A 20,651-nucleotide genomic window follows, 5' to 3' on the forward strand; every position below is an offset into this window, starting at 1 on the left:
CAGAGCACGGGCTCTAGGCATGCAGGCTTCCGTAGTTGCACATCCTGCTTTCTGATTCACCAGATTAAAAAACAAAGCTTATTAATTTAATTGTGTTTCCTAAATAGCTGAAAGCTGAGCATGTGTAACCCTAACCCTGTGAAGAGTTAAAGGCTCTGTCATTGGTGAGTTTTTTCCCCCTTGGTGGTGGCTGGGTTCTCTGTTGTGCAGTGGGGGCTAGGTATTTGTTTGCTTTTCTGACAGGAATAAAAAGAATACAGCTTTTATAGGTGCCCTACAGTAAGCTCCTGGGATAGATAATCCAGCCTGGGGCTTATTCTGGTCTTCTGCTCCTCTTCTTAGATTCATAGAGTAATAAAATGTCTGGACTAGATGGGGCTTAGAGATCATCTAGCGTTTCCCAACCTTTAGTTAGTCACATAAACGATTCACTGTTTTGTAACATCTGTCCACTCTTTAATGTTTTTAGTTCAATTGGCTCAATTTTAAAACCTAAATTAATTTATTTTTAAAAATTTACATCATTGGGCTTCCCTGGTGGCTCAGTGGTTGAGAGTCCACCTGCTGATGCAGGGGACATGGGTTCGTGCTCCGGTCCGGGAAGATCCCACATGCCACGGAGCAGCTGGGCCCGTGAGCCATGGCCACTGAGACTGCGCGTCCGGAGCCTCTGCCCCGCAATGGGAGAGGCCACAACAGTGAGAGGCCTGTGTACCGCAAAAAAAAAAAAAAAAAGAAAGAAAAGAAAAATATTTACATCATGGCCGTAAGTTGAAAAATCAGTGTGATTTGATGTAATAGAAAATGAGCATAAAATAAACAGAATGAAAACACCGCATTGTTAGGAAATTCTGTCCAGATGCTTGAGCCTTCAGCCTGCCCAGTCTCTACTAAAAAGGAAGTTTAGCAGATGTGAAGGAAGTGTTAAAGAAATATTATCCTCAAACTGACGCATTCTCTCTGATGGAGTCAGGAAGATGGAAAGAGGCTTGAAAAGGTCATCACTTTCTCACTATCCAATTCAGTGCTACTTAGTGAGCTGTTCCTGTATCCCACAATCATCTTGGACTTCCTGAGTTGTGTGGGCAGTGCACTGTAGGGGATATCAATAGTCCAAGTCCCTCCATTCACAGATGGAGGAACTGAGACCTCTTACTCCTTTCTCATGGTTGCCTTTGTACCATGTCACTACCAACTTGCATCTTGCCCAACACTTAGGGCAGGGGAAGGGAAAAGAAATGAACCACAAAAGAAGTAAAAGAGCTGGTGGGTGGTACTTTTGACTCTACAAAGTTGGAGCTTACCTGGTATTCAATTACCTCTGTTCTTCCTGACCTCCATTTCTAGAGGACATTGACTATAGCCTATTAAAAGAAACAGAAAGAGCCCCTTACTTACATAAAGAAGACTTCTGCCTGGATGTACTGTTATCCAGGACTCTTAGATCAGGAGCTTCTAAATAGATACAGCCATACAAAAGGAGGCATCTCCAGTTCTCTTGCCAAGGAAAGCAGTGTGTCAGGAAAAAGGCCAAAAAGGCAGAGCTATCTGGTTCCTTGGAGTAAGCCATAGGAGCTGTGTAATGGCATTCTAAATCCTCCATGGCAAACTGTATGGATTTTCAAAATGAGGTGGGGAAATCCTCTTTGTCTCCTTAGCTTTTCAGGATGGATTTTTAGTTGAAAATCCTTTGTTTAAAAAAAATAGGATAAATGTAGTCATATGTTTAACTAAGCTCTTTATTCCATTGCCTGTGATTTGGAATAAGCTATTGAGACGTTTCTTCAGCCAGGTGAGGAAGAGATGATCTTCTGGAAATATCCTTCTTCTTCATATTTTTAAAGATGATGCTCATTATATCACATATTGGTGTTTTGTTTTTAATCTCTCATGCTTTTTGGAAACAGTGTGGTATGTGTATTAAGTAAACAAATGTTTCTTTTCCCCATGCCTTATAGGATAAAATCAAAAGGGCAAGTGTCTTAATCTTTGGGATGTGGGTGCCTACAGCTGGTACCTATTATATGAATCAAATTTCTTTCTCCACACTTCGAATTTTAGTGTTCTATACATTTGTACATGATCTGAACAGCTCAGGCTTTATTCGTGTTGATGGAAACAAGAAAAATACAGATGTCTATCAATCTGTCTTTACATTTGTTCATAGTTGAGATTCCTCTCAACCCCATGTTGGCTCTTCCTTCAGAGGCACAGAGAGAAAAGATACTTTACAGTTGAACAGGTTTGTGTGGACATCCTGATTCTTTTCTTACTGTCTCTGAAATAACTGACAGAGATACTAAAATTTTCTGAGCCTCACTTCTTCACCTTTAAATGGGGCAATAAAATCCACCATGTCAAAGTATTATAAAGATTAAAATAAGGTGATATAGGTAAGGCTCATAGCACAGGGCCTTACACTGAAGCTTGCATAGGTAGTCAGTAGCAATATTACATTGGAAAGGCTGTATGAGATAGAGAGGCATACATACAGGCTTTGGGGTCAGAGGGGAGGAGGACCCATTTCTGCTTCATTCATAAGTGCATCTCCAGAGCCAATTCCCACTGGCATGTAGCAGGAACTCATTATTTTTTGGATGGATGAATGAATGGTTCTGGCATATTCCCTTATTAGTTGTGTGATCTTAGATAAGGCATTGCACCCCTCAGTGCATGTTTCTACAACTATGTAGCAAGGATAATACATTTGTTATGGAGTTGCAAGGAAGCTTAAGTGCAATGGCTGATGTGAAGTACACAGCACAGAGACTGCCACACGCTATGCTTTCCACAGTTATTTATTTCAAATCTCTATTGTCCTTCACTTTAGTGGATCCCAAATAACAAACTAGGATTAGCAGTTCCACTAGAAGTATCCATTTTAATTTAGTTTTGTTTTTTTGTTTTTTTTGGCTGTGTTGGGTCTCTGTTGCTGCACGTGGGCTTTCTCTAGTTGCAGCAAGCGGGGGCTACTCTTCATTGCGGTGCGTTGGCTCTAGGCACACGGGCTTCAGTAGTTGTGGCCCACAGGCTCAATTGTTGTGTCTCGTGGGCTCTAGAGTGCAGGCTCAGTGGTTGTGGTGCATGGGCTTAGTTGCCCCACAGCATGTGGGATCTTCCCAGACCAGGGATTGAATCCATGTCCCCTGCATTGGCAGGAGGATTCTTCTCGAGCCTTTTTTTTTTTTTTTTTTTTTTTTCTGTGGTACGCGGGCCTCTCACCGCTGTGGCCCCTCCCGCTACGGAGCACAGGCTCCGGACGCACAGGCCCAGCGACCACGGCTCACGGGCTCAGCCGCTCCGCGGCATGTGGGATCTTCCTGGAGTGGGGCACAAACCCGCGTCCCCCGCATCAGCAGGCAGACTCCCAACCACTGCGCCACCAGGGAATCCCTGGCAGGAGGATTCTTAACCACTGCACCACCAGGGAAGTCCCAGAAGTATCCATTTTAAAAGGTAACTTTTAAAATGGGCAGTGGGCAGTGTCCAGGAGCCCAGGACTTATGTAGGTGGCCCTTCATCAAAAGTGTCAGGGTCTAAGAAAAGCAGGATGTCTAATTTGACCCATTTTTGTTCCTGGGCAACTTCAAGGTAGTATAGGTTGGGCAAAGGCCAGGCCATGCGGGCATAAGGAGGATCCTGAAAAGAGGTATAGAAATTATCTTTCACCGAGACCTCATGTTCTCATTTTTGAAAGAACTAAGAGAAAGTTTCCATCTCTTGTGTTAACTTCAGTTGATTAGTCGTGCTTTGGGGAGTTTTGTCGTAAAAAGGATTCCAAGGCTACAACCTGACAGAAGAGTGTAATGATTGATTACCAAATGTCTGCCATGAGTTTAAGATGGGGTGTTATGTCTGGTGTGCCGTGGAGATTTATGCAACAGCATTCAGAAGGGAGATTTTCTATAGCCTTTACCGAAGCCAGGCATGTTCCTTTGCAAGTTAATTGCAAAAACAAATAATCAAGAATCTATTTTTTCCCCTCTTTCAGATTTTTGCTCTTACAGGAACCATCTCATATTAGCAGGTCATGGTGGCACTTAAGATCTTGAAGTAAATAGGAAAACAACCACTGACCCAGTGAAATTGATCGAATGTAACCCTTACAGAAATGCCTGACATTGCAGGTCAAACGTACAGTATGTGATATTCCTGCCTGCATTCATTTGGCAAATATTTATTGAGCATCTGCTATGTGCCAGGCAGTGTTATAGCTGTTGTTTCTTTAGTGAACAAAACACACAAAAATGCTTTTCCACATGAAGCTTACATTCTAGTGAGGGACTCTGTTGACCCTTATTTTAGTTATTATAAAAATTTATGATAAAAAAAATTTCAGCCATTGGAAGGCTGCTCTCCAGAACATGTACAGAAAAGGGAGGACGTTCTTACTCTGACCTGCGTAACCTGGCTGGATTATAACTGCACAACCTATCATTGTTCTAGAGCCCAGTCATCCATTTCACTTCTACTCGTTAATGCACTTCCAACTTTCTGCCTTGTGATGTGTCATTGTGACCCACGTAGATAAACTGTAGAGAATCTGCATTTCCAAATGTTTGATCCCTTCTCATTTGGCCATAATTGCATAGATGTAGGCTTTACACTCTGTACCCGCACCCCCACACACACCGGGGCTTCTTTGGCCTAATCTATCTATGATCAGCTTCTAGAGCAAGGTTTTCTTCACTTTGGGAGTAGCTGGGAACTTTGGCCAGTTTCCCAAGTGTGTTTACCCTACTGACTTGATAATAAGTGAAATCTGTATCATTAGTTTCTGAGTCAGAGGACAATTGAGCTTTGAGCAGTGTAGACCCCTTAAGTTCTTCTATGTTTGGGGAAGAAAAAGAGCAACAGAGCCTCTGGCTCCTGAAACCCTGAAACTGTGATTCAACCTTGATGTCAGGTCAGATTTCACATTGCCAGTTGCCTCTTCCAATCTCTTCATGCTACTCCAAGGCTCCAGATGTTGCCTCCCAGGAGTGGTATAAACAAAATATCAACATCTTTAATGACCGTGGACAGGGGACAGGGAGGCAAGGGTGACTGTATTAGCCAGGACTCACTGCAAGTGATAGAAACCCAATTCAAATTGACTTAAGGAAAAAAGGAATTTTATGGTTCATATAACTGAAGAATTCTGGTTTTAGGCATGGCTGAATCAGGAATCTGTTTCTCTTCTCTGTGATGTAGTCACTCCTGGGCAGGCTCTCTTTGCTTGGTAGACTTATATCGCATTGTAAAAAGAGCTTCTCTTTAATACAAGTTCTAGCAAAAGGCCCAAGGTTTATGCTCATTGGCTCTGATTGGTCAGGCTAGGATCACATGTCCATCCCTGAACTAATCACTGCAATCAGGAGATAAAATACACTGATTAATTTCCTCAATATGGAACTGCATGCAGCTCATTTCACCCAAACTTCATGGACTGAGAGTAGGGAGGAATAGCTCCACAAAGGGAAACCAGGATGCTCTTAGCAGAGGAAGGGGAAATGTATATACTAGGCAGGTGGAACCACCAAACATCCACCAGAGGCACCCTGCACTGACTGTCATCAACGAAGAGGGAGGTGACAACATGTCACTTGGTATGAGGGTGGTAGTGACTGTACATTTACTTCTTGCAAGAGGGTTGGGAGAAAAACCACTCGTGTCAGGTTCCAGAGCAGGGAAGGAGGAGGCGCAATGGCAGCCACCAGCCCACACGTTCCTAAACATCCACCCGTGGGCCATCTTGGGTTTGTGTGCCCTGGAGTATTTCCCTGGGAATATGAACCCCTAGATACTGGTTGGTACTATAACTTATATAAGTTATAACAGATAACTTATCCCAAAATCTGCTTGTCAGGGCTTTAAGGCACCCAGTTCATCTTCATCAGGGGTAGACATCTGTAAGTTTGAGTCATAGCACTTTCTAGTGCAGATAAATGCTCTGAGCAAGGACACGACTAGGAGCCATTACAAAGCAATGTTTTGCACTAACTGCTGCATATAATGTTCACTGCCTCTTTGCTGATATTACCAAATGAAGGCTGTTTCTTACTGGTTCATTTTTATTTTCATTATCACAAGAGTCATCTAATTCACTTATACTGCACGTGTTGCTGTAGAGTCTAGATGGTAGTCCTCAAGGCTAATCCTGAGTACCAGCCTGCTCAGTGTGACCGAGGCTAGAAGGACGGCAGCAGTTCTGCTGTGCTTCTTCAGAGCCCCCAGCAGAGCTCACGTCACCCGTTAAATGCAATGTTCTATTCCCTTTCTGTGCCCCTACTAAACTGTGAGTTCCTTAGCAACAGGGACTGTCTCTTTAATCCCCAGCATCTCCCGTACCCAGCATATTATAACCACTCAATGAATGTTTGTAGAATAAGTGCTATGCTTAGTGATTGTAAAGTAAAGAGGAATAAGACATAGTCCCTAACCTTGAGACACTTCAAGTCTATTTACAAAATAACAATACCAGTCATGACACCAACTAATGTTAATTAAGTGCTGTATGCTAGATACTGAGCCAAGTGCTTTCCATGCATTCTCATTTAATGATTTTGACAATCTCCCCCCCATATATACTATTACTACCCCATTTTACAGATGAGGAGGCTGAAATTCTTGGAGTAAGCTAATGTCGCATCATTTGAAAATGGTGGCATTGGGATTTGAACCCAGGTCTGCCGGATTATAATGCATGTTCCTAACCACTAAAGTAATACTACTTCTATAAAGGCAGGATGAAAAAAAGGTGGGGGAAGGTGGAATAAATTAATACCCAAAGAATTGGCAGAGAGTTCCCAGAGCCAATCATGATGACATTAAATCAAATCAAATCTTGTATAAAGGTAATGAGTTGGTCCAATTTTCCAACTAGTAGGGGAATAAAGCAGAGATCTAGAGACATGTTAATGACACTATCTGAAGACCCATGGAAATGCGCACCGGCCACTTGAAACTAGCGAGCACCTACTATTCTCCCTGGGTTTTTCTCTAGGCTAGAAGACGGTTTCTTCTCTAGTGGAGGAAGTGTCTGCATCTTCACTAAATACGGGGTCAAAAGCTGGATGAGCTCTGCGCCACACAAGTTTATTTTACGTTCTCCCAGAATGTAAAGAGAAATCTCAGAATGACATCATTAAATGGAAATCAGGGATCACACCTGTAAGAACTGTGTGCGCTTTGTACCCTACCCCAAGCAGTTCTTTCTCCTGCTCTTTGTCGGCTTCCCCATAGAGATCTGAGCAGGAACCAAAGAAAAGGGCAGCACAGGAGTGACAACCCCAAGGGAGGTCAAGTCAGGAGGAAGGGAGTAGGGTGGCCGGGCAAGCTTCATGAGGAGAGAAAAGCAAAGTGAGCCATTCCATGAGGCCTGCAGCCAAGTGGGTGTCAGAGACCCAGGTATCTGGTTGAGCCTGAGAAGCCTTCTTGCCAGACCAAGGGCAGGATTTCTGGGAAGAACCTAAGGAAGGAGCCAGCAACTGCTTAGAGCTAGAACTGTCCATCATGAGTAGGCTTGCAGAGCTGTGGGGAATGTTAGTGCTCAACAACCAAACTGTGTTTAGTGACCTTTATTCACTCAACAGTTTTCATGTGTGGATATGTGTGGATGTGCTGTGTGTATGCACTGAGCCAGGTAACTGGAAACCATGAAGAGATATGTTACCACTGGAAATCTTATGTAGGACACAGAGCCCAGTAAATTGGCAGCAGTGATACAGTGCTGAGAAACCCCCCAAAGGGGCAAGCAAACAGAGTTCTGGGATTATATGGAAGACAAAATTACTAAAGAAAAGATTATTTGTTAAAGAAAAAATTATTCATGACATTTGGTAAAAATGGTAAGGAAGACTTTGTTCAAGGGGGGCTACTGCAGTGGTGTTCTGTAATAGGAGAGAGAGATTGGCCCTACTCTGAGTGAAGAAATAAAAAAAAAAGGAAACTTATAGCCATGAGCTGGGTGTGGGTCAGTGGATGGAAGTTCACTAAGAGGAAACATCAGGAGTAAGGGGGGTTCTGGCTTACCTGACGTAATGGATTCTTACTGAAGACAGACCAGTGTGATCAGACTTCAGATGGAGGATGGTGGAGAATGAGGAAACTGATTAGATATCGATGGTGATTAGAAATTGAGGATGGGGATTCTGGCTAAACGTACTTAGCAGGATTCTTGCTAAAATTGGACAAATGCAGAGACAAGCATGGAAGTCCACAAGTTGAGGCCACAAAAGAGCTCAGAAGAGCCTGCCTGAGTGGAGTTTGGTCAAGCAGAGGATCTTTGTTAATACCTATCCCAGTCCCAGCTGGAAAGGAGCAGAAATTTAGCTGAAAGCTAAGTAAGCACTGAAAAGTGAATAGGATTCATCCAGGTGAAGCGTGGGAGTGGGGGGAGCAAGGTGTCAGGGGGCCTTTGGGAAGGGAAAGAAGAAGCATGGCTCAAAATCAGGAAATAGGGCTTCCCTGGTGGCGCAGTGGTTGAGAGTCCGCCTGCCGATGCAGGGGACACGAGTTGTGCCCCGGTCCGGGAAGATCCCACATGCCACGGAGCGGCTGGGCCCGTGAGCCATGACCACTGAGCCTGCGTGTCCGGAGCCCGTGCTCCGCAACGGGAGAGGCCACAGCAGTGAGAGGCCCGTGTACCGCAAAAAAAAAAAAAAAAAAATTCAGGAAGTAAGAGAGGGCGTGACAGTTCTAGGAACTGCAAGAAACTTGGTCCAGTTTGTGCTCAGAGGGAGAGGTGGGAAGTAGCAAGAGGTGGCACCAGGCTAGCTACCCTCAGAGCTTGGACTTCATCCTGGAGCCAATGTGGGCTCTATCATTGGGTTTTCCTTCCAAAGGAGGAAATGATCAGAACCTCTCACAGGGCTGTCTTGGGTGCATAGTGCCACAGCTGCCAACAACAAAAAAGATGCTGGCTCCTTGAGAACATCTGAGTCCATCAACACCTGATCATCTTACAGGCTGGTCCAAAGGAAGCACTTTGGCCATCTTTTTCTGGCTATAAAAACAGAGTCTTGGTGTCCTGATATTACTAAAACCCTCATAAACTGAGATGTATTTTGGACTTCAGAGCATGTCAAAAATCATATAATGTTTCTAGACTAATTCTAGTTCAGTAGACTCATGTTAGTGGCACCTGAGAATTACCTGGGAAATTTTGAAAGAAATGTTGATGCCGGGGCCACCCTCAAAGATTCTGGTTCAATTGACTGGGGTGGAGCTGGGCATTGGCAGTTTTTAAAGATCCCCACATGGTCCCCTGTGCAGTCAGATGTTTTATTTTTCTCTATTTGCCCATTTATTCAATGCAGTTGGATTTTGTTCCCTGTGCAGTGGAAGCACATTTTTGGAATGGAAATGCTGCAGGAAAAAAAGCAGGTGGCTACAGGCTCCAGGGTCCTGGCCCATCTCCCCTCACTGCCCCTCCCCATGAAATGCCATCCATCAGGAGCACTGAGCAACAGTCCCCCTAAATACTTCCCAAGGTGCTGCCCTGTTTCGTTCCTTCCACACTGAGACAGCAAATCGTTAACTCAGAGTCCCTGGGTTGTTTCTTGAAGCAATTAACAGCTGCCCCGTGTTAATTCCGAGTCAATAGCCCCTCGAGGCTGCTGCTCTTACAGCTGTAGGCTTCTGGCCTCCACAGCACATTTTGAAAGTAACTTGACGGGGCAGTGAGACTCTGCCCCTTCTGCACTCCCTGGGAAAGCCTTCACCAGGCTTCCTTGGGGGGACACTAAGTGCCCCAGGGACTCGGCAAGCCAGCAGGGGGCTCCACCCACCTCTTTCGTGTCAGATGACAACTTGGGAGACTGGCAGAACCAACTCCCCTCTGCAGAGACAGCCCCTAGAGATATTCATGAAGCTTTCGTTTGTTTGTTTTGGCTTTTCTGGAATTCCTTTTTCTGTTTGTTTTGAGATGGCTGTATTTTTCCTTCATGTAAAAACCCCTCCTTCAACTCAGTCTGTGGTTTCTATCACAGAGCCACACGATTTCTGACATCTTGCCTGTGCTGCTTCCTCCAGCTCCCTGTGGACAGAATGAGACTCGAGAGGATGGTAAAATAATCCAACTGCCTCCCTGCAAGACAGGAGCCTGGATCGTGCCGGCCATCATGGCCTGCTACCTCCTAGTGGCAAACATCCTGCTGGTCAACCTCCTCATCGCTGTCTTTAAGTAAGAGGGTCCTTCTTCAGAGCCCTTGGAATGGAGTAGGGAGACTGAGGCAGGAGCGGGGCATGACGCTCCAGAAAGCAGCGGTTTTCCTCACTTGATTCTCTCTGGTCTCTATTTCAGCAATACATTTTTTGAGGTAAAATCAATATCCAACCAAGTGTGGAAGTTTCAGAGGTATCAGCTCATCATGACTTTCCATGAAAGGCCCGTTCTGCCCCCACCTCTGATCATATTCAGCCACATGACCATGATATTCCAGCACCTGTGTTGCCGATGGAGAAAACACGAGAGTGACCCAGATGAAAGGGACTATGGCCTGAGTAAGCTTTGAGTGACAACCCCCCGCAACTACAGAGCAGAAATCCCCACCACGTCTATACCTGGTCGTGCAGGACCACTGGGCACCTGGGTCCTCCTGCTTCCTGCCCATAGCTCCGAAGACTTGGGAGGGATGGGAGGGTATGCATGATGAGAAATGGTGCTGGAAGGGAGACAGGAGAGGCTTAAAGCGAGCACTCTTAGCCTCACACCTTTCTTAGTGAGATAAAACCAGGCTCCAGCAGGGCTGTTTTAACACCTTCATAGGTTCTAAGCTTCTTACTTTACAGACATCCCACCACAAGATATATCAACCATGTTAATATGCTCCCAATGCTGCAGTATATATAATTTAAGCATCCTGACATGAGTTGAGTTGTAGGTGACTAAGTTTGATTTTCCATGGTCATTTTTGGATCTATCATGTTTTTAGGTCTTAAACATTTCCCAAGCCTTAAGGGTTGTGCCTATATGGCTTCATGAGGAAACCAATCCTGCTTTCCATGATTCCAAGGACAAAAAAAAAAAGACCCTCCACCAACCACCTTCTAGCCCAGTGTTTCTGGAAGGAAATTAGATTGACATTGGGGTGGAATAATTCTTCATTATATAGGATTGTTCCACATATTGCAGGAGATTTAGCACATCAGGCCTCCACACATTGAATACTAATAGCTCCTGCAGATTCCTAAATATCCCCTGGGTACCACCCACAGTTAAGAACCATTGGGAATCCAGCCCCCATACAAGCAACCTACCGTGGTTTCTCAAAGTGTGTCAGATAGACCACCTACACTAAATCTACTGAACCAGAGCCTCTAGAATTGTGGCCCAAGAATTACCTCCAGGTGATCACTAGTGCAACTAAAGTTTGAAACCAAAGCCACTTAATAATCAACTGCTTCTCTAAGTCTGAAGCTTTTAACAACTTCTCTGACACAGCAATGCCTGACTTCTTTCGAGACATTAAAATTGGAAAGTTGGAGAGGGGTTAAGAATTCCAAAATTCACTATTTCCATTATGAAACACCCATTTAGGCAAGTAGAAAGCTCAGGGGGAGAAAAGGTTCAGATTTCCACTGGGCTCTTTCTACCACTGAATCAGTTATGAATTTGTTTACCAGCTATAAATAGAAAACCAGACTAACAGTAACACAAATATGTAAGGTTTTACTTTTCTCACACAACAAAAAGTGAAAAGGTAAATAAATAGCCCAGAGCTCAGCAATGACTCACTGAAGTCAAAGACCCCAAGTCAGCTATTCCTTGTCACACTGTCTTGTCTCATGGTAGCGAAATAGCTGCTGCACTTCCAGTCATCACATTCATGTTCAGGGCAGAAAGAAGCATGAAGGGGAAAAAAGGTAGAAAGAAGCAGCCACATACGTACAGTTTATCAGGAAAGCAAAATCTCTTCTCAATACACAACCCTTTCCTGCAGCAGGTTTTTTTTGTTCCTTGAGCCAAACTGGGTCTCATGGCTGTTGCTAGCTTGAACGGACACTGGAAATGTGTATTTGGCTTTCCAGTCTCAGTAGTGGGAAGAGGGAAGAGGGAACTTGGGTTGCAAAGGGCTTTTAGTAAGGTGAATGAACAATGTCTGTCTGCCACACTCCTCAGCCCAGAAGTTGAGTTTTTAAGAAACCTCCATTCTCTGCATAGCTTCCCTTTCCTTTATTTAGCTACATTTTTGTCCTTATGATATATATAGTTCTAACCGGTCTCTGCAGTAAACCAGGTGTACTCAGGTGAGCTTCAGAGACCCATAATGAATCTAACACAGAGAAAGAGGACAGTGACACAAGTTGCCTGACCAGATTTGGATTTAGTTTGAGACTCAGTGAAGAATCTGGGCCCCATTCCCTAACCTTGAGTTAGATTAGGAATGTCATTCGACCCACAAGTCAGGTGCCATCGCTTTTACTTCTCTGCCTCATATCTCTCATTTCTTTTCCACAGAGCTCTTCATAACTGATGATGAGCTCAAGAAAGTACATGATTTTGAAGAGCAGTGCATAGAGGAATATTTCAGAGAAAAGGATGACCGATTCAACTCGTCCAATGATGAGAGGATACGAGTGACTTCAGAAAGGTGTGTTCCCATGGGTACATGCCTCCTGGGGTTGTTTTATACCATGGCATGCCTTATCAATTGATTTTGTTTGCAGGGCCACAAAAAAACAGAGACCCCGTTGTGCTTATTTTTATTGTCCAAGAAATCATCGAGCTTATGAGAGAACAGAATGTTGTCTGAAATGTCTATAGATCAAAGTCCCAGACTTATAGACCCTAGACTTCTCCAGCAGGCAGTAGCAGCCGCCTTCCTGGACACTAGAGATTGTTGAGTCCAGGACAGGGCAAGAGTTGCTGGCTCAGACCAGAAATTGGAAAGTTCTGACCCAGACATAAACCAAGAGAGACCCAGCCCAACTCAAGGCTTTCCATCAAGTTTGTGTTTCATGTAGATCACTGAGCATCTTCTCCAAAGTTGAGGATGGTCCTAGTGCCTGGCTTATATGGGTGCCCAATACTTTCTGAATAAACAATAGCAAGAGACTTGTGAATTAGATAGAATAATGGTTGAGGGTTGTTTTTTTCCAATTGTTTTGTTTTTTCTTCTTATAGAACAAGATAAAAGCAAAGAAATAAAGGCAGATTTTTTACTTACTTACTATATAATTTTAGATCTCATTGGCCAAATAGCTTTGTAGACCAGTAGGGCTGTAAGAAAAAAATCTCAAAATGAAGAGAAGAGAATCCTTTAAGGTTAATAAATCTAAGTTTATGTAAATGAACTTACATTTTCTGATTTTCCCCATTTTGCTGTAGACTAATACAAACTTCATTCCAGCCTGGCGCTCAAAACCCAGCATTTAGGAACTACTCTTCTAAAGAACACCCCAAGTGTTACAAAGCATTAGTGTAACTTTAAATTTTAAGCACTTTCAATATAAAGGTGGCAGAAGCAAATTATAAATAATGGGAAAAGGATGATATACTGATGACTTCAGATGATATATGACTCAGACTTCTAAGATTTGAGTCAGTTGCCTCTAGTTTTCATGAAATGACATTTTGTCTGCTTACCCATGTCATACATTTTCTCTAGTGGCTCTGTAGAAATTACACAAATGGCATTTTTCTGTCCCTGGCCCTTTATTTCTTGAAAGAATGCAGTCTAGATAAGTGAGTATATACACATATGCTATTGAGTGATTGTATCCATACGTACTCAGCCAATATTAATAAAGTTTAAAGCCATGCACAGATTTTATACACATCTGTCATTGCAAAATAGAGCATTTTATGATGATATGGTGTGAAGCAATTTTCCAGCAAACAGAGGAAGGAGCTGCAAATCTAAAGATCTCTCTCATGCTGAGGCCTTGAAAAAGCTATTTATTAATGGACATATAGCCATGTGGTTCCCAGAAAATTGTGCCCTGTGGACACATTGTCCATTGCTCAGACATATTTCCAAAGCATGTGTTTGAAATGCTTTTTGGATTCAGAAAACCACAGACCTGGGAGGAAAGAAAGGTAGGGGAAGGAGTGTTAAGATGCAAGGAAGTCTTTGTCTTTCTTTCTGGGGAACTAGAATGAGAGTTACAGACACCAGGGCATGTAAACTGTGACCTTGTCACCAATTCCTTTTGGATGGAAACATAAAGGAACTATAGCACCTCCAACTGAGGCTCTCACCCCACACCTACAAACGCTTCCAGGAGACTTCTTCCCCAAGGCCCTATTCTTCTGTGGGTGGTTACAGAGCCCCACCCTTCAGAGCATGACCAAGATGAACAATTCCCAGAAATCAGGACAGCGTGCAGGCGCACCCTCCCTGTGTCCCAGGCGTTAGCTGACCTCCTGGAGTAACACTGGCCTAGAGGACCAGGACGCGTTCTCGGCCAAGCCCAGGTGCCAGAGAAGTGAACTTAAGCCCGGGCCTCATTCTGCTTCTGTTGCTTCTGTCTGTGTTTATTTGAGGTTTTGCTTTTGTTGGTGGTGGTGGTAGTTTTGGTTTGTTTTGCATTTGTAATTGTACCCGAAAATAACATCTTTAAACACTAGGATTATACTCAGCACAATAGAAGCACCACGAGATGCATAAGGGAATCAACCAAGGGAAGAGTGGGTCCATGTTACCAATCTCACACATTCTCTAGGCCATGTCCTTTCTAAGTGGAGTGGCATGTGAAATCACCTGTCCTGTTGTACATTAGCTAGCTAGCTAGATGGATAGCTAGATGGATAGAGAGTGATAAATAGATAAATATGTATAAACACACATTTGAATACATATGTTAAATTTACATAAGTTAACTGTGCACATTCTATATAGTATATAAAATGTTTTATAATTTTCTCTTCATATTAGATAACCTCAATACAGAGATTTGAAATCAGAAAAATTAAGAGCTGGTTCTTTGCTCTACTAAAAACTTGGGAAAAGGGTTTTTTCACATAGTGAGCCCCATGCTTCTCCCCCTGCTACTACCTTTAAAATATAATTTATTTATACATGTTCTATTTGCATGAATCTTTTTAGAAATACAAATATACTTCCATAATTGTCTATTTAAATGGATCATTATTAAATCATATTTTTGTCACCAAATGATATGTATAGGGCTCAATACAATATTCAGGAGATCATTAACACCTTGGAGGAACTTGATCCTGAAAAATCCTTGACTTCCCTTTTTTTTTTTTTTTTTTGCGGTACGCGGGCCTCTCACTGTTGTGGCCTCTCCCGTTGCAGAGCACAGGCTCCGGACGCGCAGGCTCAGCGGCCACGGCTCACGGGCCCAGCCGCTCTGCGGCATGTGGGATCTTCCAGGACTGGGGCACGAACCCGTGTCCCCTGCATCGGCAGGCGGACTCTCAACCACTGTGCCACCAGGGAAGCCCGACTTTCCCATTTTTATATAGCAATGACCATGATGTATCTAAAGCAATACAGTTCCAGAATGTAATGAGCTAATTGATTGTAACCAGTGCCCTCACTTATTTGGGACAATATCTAGCTGGTGATAATTATATTAAAATAACCAAATTTCTAAACTATTAAGCAACATTGGTGACTGGCTTCTTTTCTGAGGATTTTTTGACTATTGGCTGAAGATAACCAATCCTTGGAGTTTGTTCCATCAAATTCTGTGCTCATCATCCTTTAACTAGTTCAGTTCTGTTTCAGTACATGCATACTGGATCTTTACTGTATACCAGACAATAAGGCAGGGCCCTGTCCTCAAAAACACAGTCTCATTGAGTTCCAGTGTACACCCAAGGCAGGAACAACCAGAAACATCTAACTCAGTGTTGTAAAACTTTAGAAGGCCTGAAAAATCATCTGGAAGGCTTGTTACTACATAGGTTGCTGGGCATCCGTCCCCACTCCGGGTTTCTGATTCACTGTGTCTAAGGTGGGGCCTGAGAATTTGCATTTCTAACAAGTTCCCAGGTGATGCTGATGCTGGTTCTGGACCACACTTTGGGGGCCACGAATAGAATACAATGGACAAGATAAAAGTTAAAGTAGGAGAGGACGGTGCAAACTTACTCACTGTGGAACATACAAAATTCGGCACCTTCCATTCAGAATAAGTTCGGGAGGTCAGTGAATACAGATTACTTGTACCCAAAGCAGTGTTTCTCCCCCACACCTGACCAACAGCACTTTGACAAGCAGGTACTGAGCAGGGCCTGGGTTGGGGTGGGGATATAAGGACTTCGCTTTGAAAGAATGCATAGTCGTTACACTCAGCCTCTATTTGAGCACCTCCTAGAAAGAGGAGAAACTGCCTTAGATACCAGCCTTATGAATAAATACAGAAAAAAGTTAAATTCATTTCTCTCTGAGAAAGTATTTTACATAGGTGAAGATCACTATCATCTCCCCACTTTGCTTTGTCTTTTCTAAACTAAATATCCCAAGATCTTTTAACCACTTACCATGCATACAGCAGGTCTCCCACTACCCTGCTCACTTTCTCAGTATGCACTTTAAATTGTCAACGTCACCCTTTAAATGTGGTCTCTAAATGGAACTTAATTCTGTGTTTTAGTTAGAGCCTAGATTCAATTCCTTTATTCATTCATTTACTGTTTTTGTCATCTACTATATGCTAGGCTAATAATCATAGAGTGCAATAGAACAAGCAGTTCTTTTCATGTTACAAGAGAAAGAACACAGTATAATGGAAAGATTTTAATACTAATTCTGCAGTAACTAGCTGTGTGACCTTGAACAAGTTACTTAACTCCTCTGAACCTATGTCCCCATCTGTAAAATGAAGTATTAATACCTAACTGTAGAATCTTAAAAGTTATTGAGATAACATATATGAGATATTATACTTTCAGTAACTGGTAGTTGTTGTTTGATCCATACATTTTATTTGCTGTGAGATTGCATTACAATCATAGCAGCCAAGTCACGTCTTTGGTTCAGAGTGAGACTACAGTTAATTAAAACCAGGGCTTTTTCACGTGAGCTAATTCAAATATCCTCAAACCTCTTCTTGTGAAATGTTTGTTTTTAACCTAAAATCAAGACTTAACATTCATCGCTGTGAAATTTTTCTTTAAGTTGTTCCCCCTTTGGCTCATTATTCTCGCATTTTAAGGACAATTTTGGATCCTGATTTTATCATCAGTCTATTAATTTTTCATCCTATTCTTTTTATATCATTGTTTGCTTAATAAGCATACCTACTATGCCTTCAACATAATCCACCAAAATGTCACCAGCACAGATCAGGTGAACCAAGACAGAACTAAGATATTGCATGACTCCAAAAACTACCTCTCTTCATGACATCGGCCCATCGGTTAATCAGCCAGCCAGGTGTCCATATTTCTCTAGTCACTCCAGTGTGTCAACCTCCCTGCCAAAATCACAATGTACTTCGTCAAAAGTATTATACATCTGTGTCTCTCTATTAGTCTAGACTATCAAAAGAGAGACAAGATTAACATTGAGCCCATGTAGTTGTGTGTTAACTAATCCTGTCTCTTTAAAGTACTCAAAAGATACCATCTGCTTAATTACCTACGTCTAAGCCATTCAGTAATGCTGCCTACAATTGATGTCAAACTCCCATAATTCCTAGAATCCAGGAATGTTGAATGTCAGGAAAAAACATTTCCTATCTGCAGTCTCCTGGAATTTCTTTTCTTTTTTTTTTATTAATTTGTTTATTTTGGCTACGTTGGGTCTTCGTTGCTGCCCGCGGGCTTTCTCTAGTTGCTGTGAGCAGGGGTCTACTCTTCGTTGCAGTTTGCAGGTTTCTCATTGCAGTGGCTTCTCTTGTTATGGAGCATGGGCTCTAGGCGCACAGGCTTCAGTAGTTGTAGCACACGGTCTCAGTAGTTGTGGCTTGCGGGCTCTAGAGTGCAGGCTCAGTAGTTGTGGCCCACGGGCTTAGTTTCTCCACGGCATGTGGGATCTTCCCAGACCAGGGCTCGAACCCATGTCCCCTGAATTGGCAGGTGGATTCTTAACCACTGCACCACCAGGGAAGTCCCTGGCATTTCTTTTTACTTCCCTTTGGTTTTTAAGGGTCACGTACATTTTCTGTTGATCAGAGATGGAAGTTCTTTTCTGGTTCCTTTAACTCATTTAAAGCAGAATTTGCAAACTGGTTGCTCATGGGCAGCATCTGCCCACAGAGGGCTGTTGTGTTGAGCTTGCAATGATTGTTAAAATTCACTCCAAATGCCTTTGGACTGCGTGTGCTCTCTGCTGACACAGACTCCTTGACTCTGTTCTCTTACGCCTTGCCTGCTTCACCTACTCACTTGATCTACCCTTCTATAGGCATTTGATTCTCAGACCGCTAACTTAGAGCTTCCAGTTTATCCTCACCATCACCCACCCGCAGGGCCGCACCTGTCAGAAGTTTCAGTTTGAATTTTCTCCTTGACAGTAACAATTGGAGCAACTGGGATATACATTATTCCTTGCTGTCATCTTTTAATCTAACATTATCTTTCCCAAACCAATGGGCTCTATGCCCTTTTTTCACTTCACCTGGATCTAAAACATATTAGACAATGACTATTAATAGCATATACAACTTATAATTTTTCATAACAAAGAGAGAGGAATAACTTAGGATATATGAAATTTATAAATAATCCAAAAAATAATGTAAGCCAAAAAAAATGAACTTCACCCACTTGCCACCATGACCTTTTCTAAAACTGATCTTTGATATCTCCACTGATAGAACCAAGTTTAAACTTTTCTCCCTTTTTTCGGTTCCAGAGTTAGTGAGAAGGATAACTGGCCCAAAGGGAAGGGTAGGTGACCCTAAAGGACTTAAATAATTCACAAATTAGGTATCAGTCTGCGGATAAGCAAGAGTTCGCTTTAGCTGCTCTGCATCGTTGCCTTTGATCTGAAAACCTGTGTCAGTATACCCTCCCCCCCGCCCCCCCCGCAAGAGTCCCCACAATTGGGCTCATGCGTTCTGGGATTGTTTTTGCTCTTCATCCTACACCCATTCTACTGCTGGCACTCCAGGGAATATTTGAAATTTAGAGCAGGCATGGTCTGCCAGTTCTCTTTTTCCTTTTACCATATTTCCTTTAACTACATTTTGAGGTTATCAGAAAAGAAGATGAATTTCTGGAAGGTAATACAATAATCCTTAAGAAATTACATATTGAAGTTGAAATTTTCTGTGCCACCAGAATCTTCTTTTGAATGCCCTTTTCCTTATCACATTGGCTGTTAGAGGCTGGTTGTTTTACTACCTGGTTTTTGTTTGTTTGTTTGTTTCACCAGCCTATTGTGTCCTCTCTAATGGGCTTCTGGCTGTCACTTTCTTGGCCTCCCGGGAACAGGAGCCACCTCACATCTTTCCAGGGTTCTGCTGGGTCCCTATTGTGATTGCCTTGTGAGTTATTCTGAAATAAGCCATGCAAGGTCTGGAGATTTGAAAGAAAGAAAGGAAAATAAAGTGTTCCTTCATACAACATCTTCCTTTCCACAGTTCCTTTTTCTTTTCTTACTTAGTCACTTCCCATATCTATCTCCTTAAGAATTCTTATTGATCCTTAAGTTCTTATAATTCTTATCTCCATTTTATCTCCTGATTTATTTGACCAGAGTCAGCTCCTAGAAACTGCAATCATGACTCGAAACTCTTGGTTTGTTCCTCAGACCTATTTTTATCTGTGATGCGTGCCCATTTGCAAATAACTTTTCAAGAATTCTTTTTTAAAGATTAAGAGAAGTACTCTATTTATGGAACAAGCATATGTAAACTTGACTCTGGGAACGTTTATTCTTTTATAACTCCTACATTAAACCCCTATCAGTTATATCCGTGCTCTAATTGATGATATAATTAGGTGGTTAAACACATCTAGAATTCTGAAAGGAAATGGATCAAACAGTCCTTTTTTTTTTTTCTTTTTTTAAATTCAAATCTTACATTCCAAAGCACCTCAGAGCCCACAGGAGAATTAAGATTTGGTGAAGAATAGCTCCTTGGCCCTGTTCTAGCAGGCTTTCCTCCCCTACTTCCATCCCCTGGAGCCATGCTTCTTTATCTTTGCTCTTGAGGCTCCACTGGGCACCTCCTTGCTTTCCTGGACGACCCTCTTCCTCCTTGTACCTCCCCTCTCTTCCTCCCATCCTCTTGGGCTCTTTAGTTTCTGGGTTCCGTTTATTCCCCACAACCAAGGCCTTAGTCTTCAATTGCCTCTTGGTGCCTTAGCTTGGCCTCTCACCTGCTAGTTTTCTCTGCAGTATTGGATCTTGGGGCTAAAGCGAGGTGGGATGCAGGGAGGGGAGGGTCCCCCCAGTGCAGGGAGATAGCTCACCATGCTCAGACTAATGATGGCATGCATTTATGCTCAGAGAGCATCTTTATCTCTTTCCATACTGACATTGTATACACCAGGCTCCAGGAAAGGGCAGGAGAGGGAGGAAGAAAACTATACTGCCTTTTGTTACTCTGCCAACACTAAAAAGCTAGGTGGACCCAGTACCTAGGGTATGCCAAACAAAACTCCTCATTCTATAGAAATGTACTATCTGTCCTTCTCCTGACTTTAATGAAGAAGTATTTTTGTCCACTTACGCAAAGCTTATTGAATTACAAAAAAAAAAATGAAATTGTAATACTTGAAAACTCCATAGGCTAGATGGTGA

At 42.8% G+C, this 20,651-nt stretch overlaps 1 protein-coding gene across 6 annotated transcripts in view; it reads left to right on the forward strand.

Annotated features, from left to right (window-relative positions):
- Positions 1-20,651, forward strand: part of TRPM3 (transient receptor potential cation channel subfamily M member 3) — a 519,386-nt gene that overhangs the window by 488,464 nt on the left and 10,271 nt on the right. For all 6 annotated transcript variants that reach the window (XM_067744178.1, XM_067744179.1, XM_067744181.1 and 3 more), the window contains 3 exons: positions 10,015-10,165; positions 10,286-10,485; positions 12,443-12,575. In XM_067744178.1, the coding sequence (XP_067600279.1) occupies positions 10,015-10,165; positions 10,286-10,485; positions 12,443-12,575 (484 nt within the window). The remainder of the gene's footprint in view (positions 1-10,014; positions 10,166-10,285; positions 10,486-12,442; positions 12,576-20,651) is intronic.

The sequence above is a fragment of the Pseudorca crassidens genome, chromosome 7 (genome assembly GCF_039906515.1).
Source record: "Pseudorca crassidens isolate mPseCra1 chromosome 7, mPseCra1.hap1, whole genome shotgun sequence".
NCBI classification, from domain to species: Eukaryota; Metazoa; Chordata; class Mammalia; order Artiodactyla; family Delphinidae; genus Pseudorca; species Pseudorca crassidens.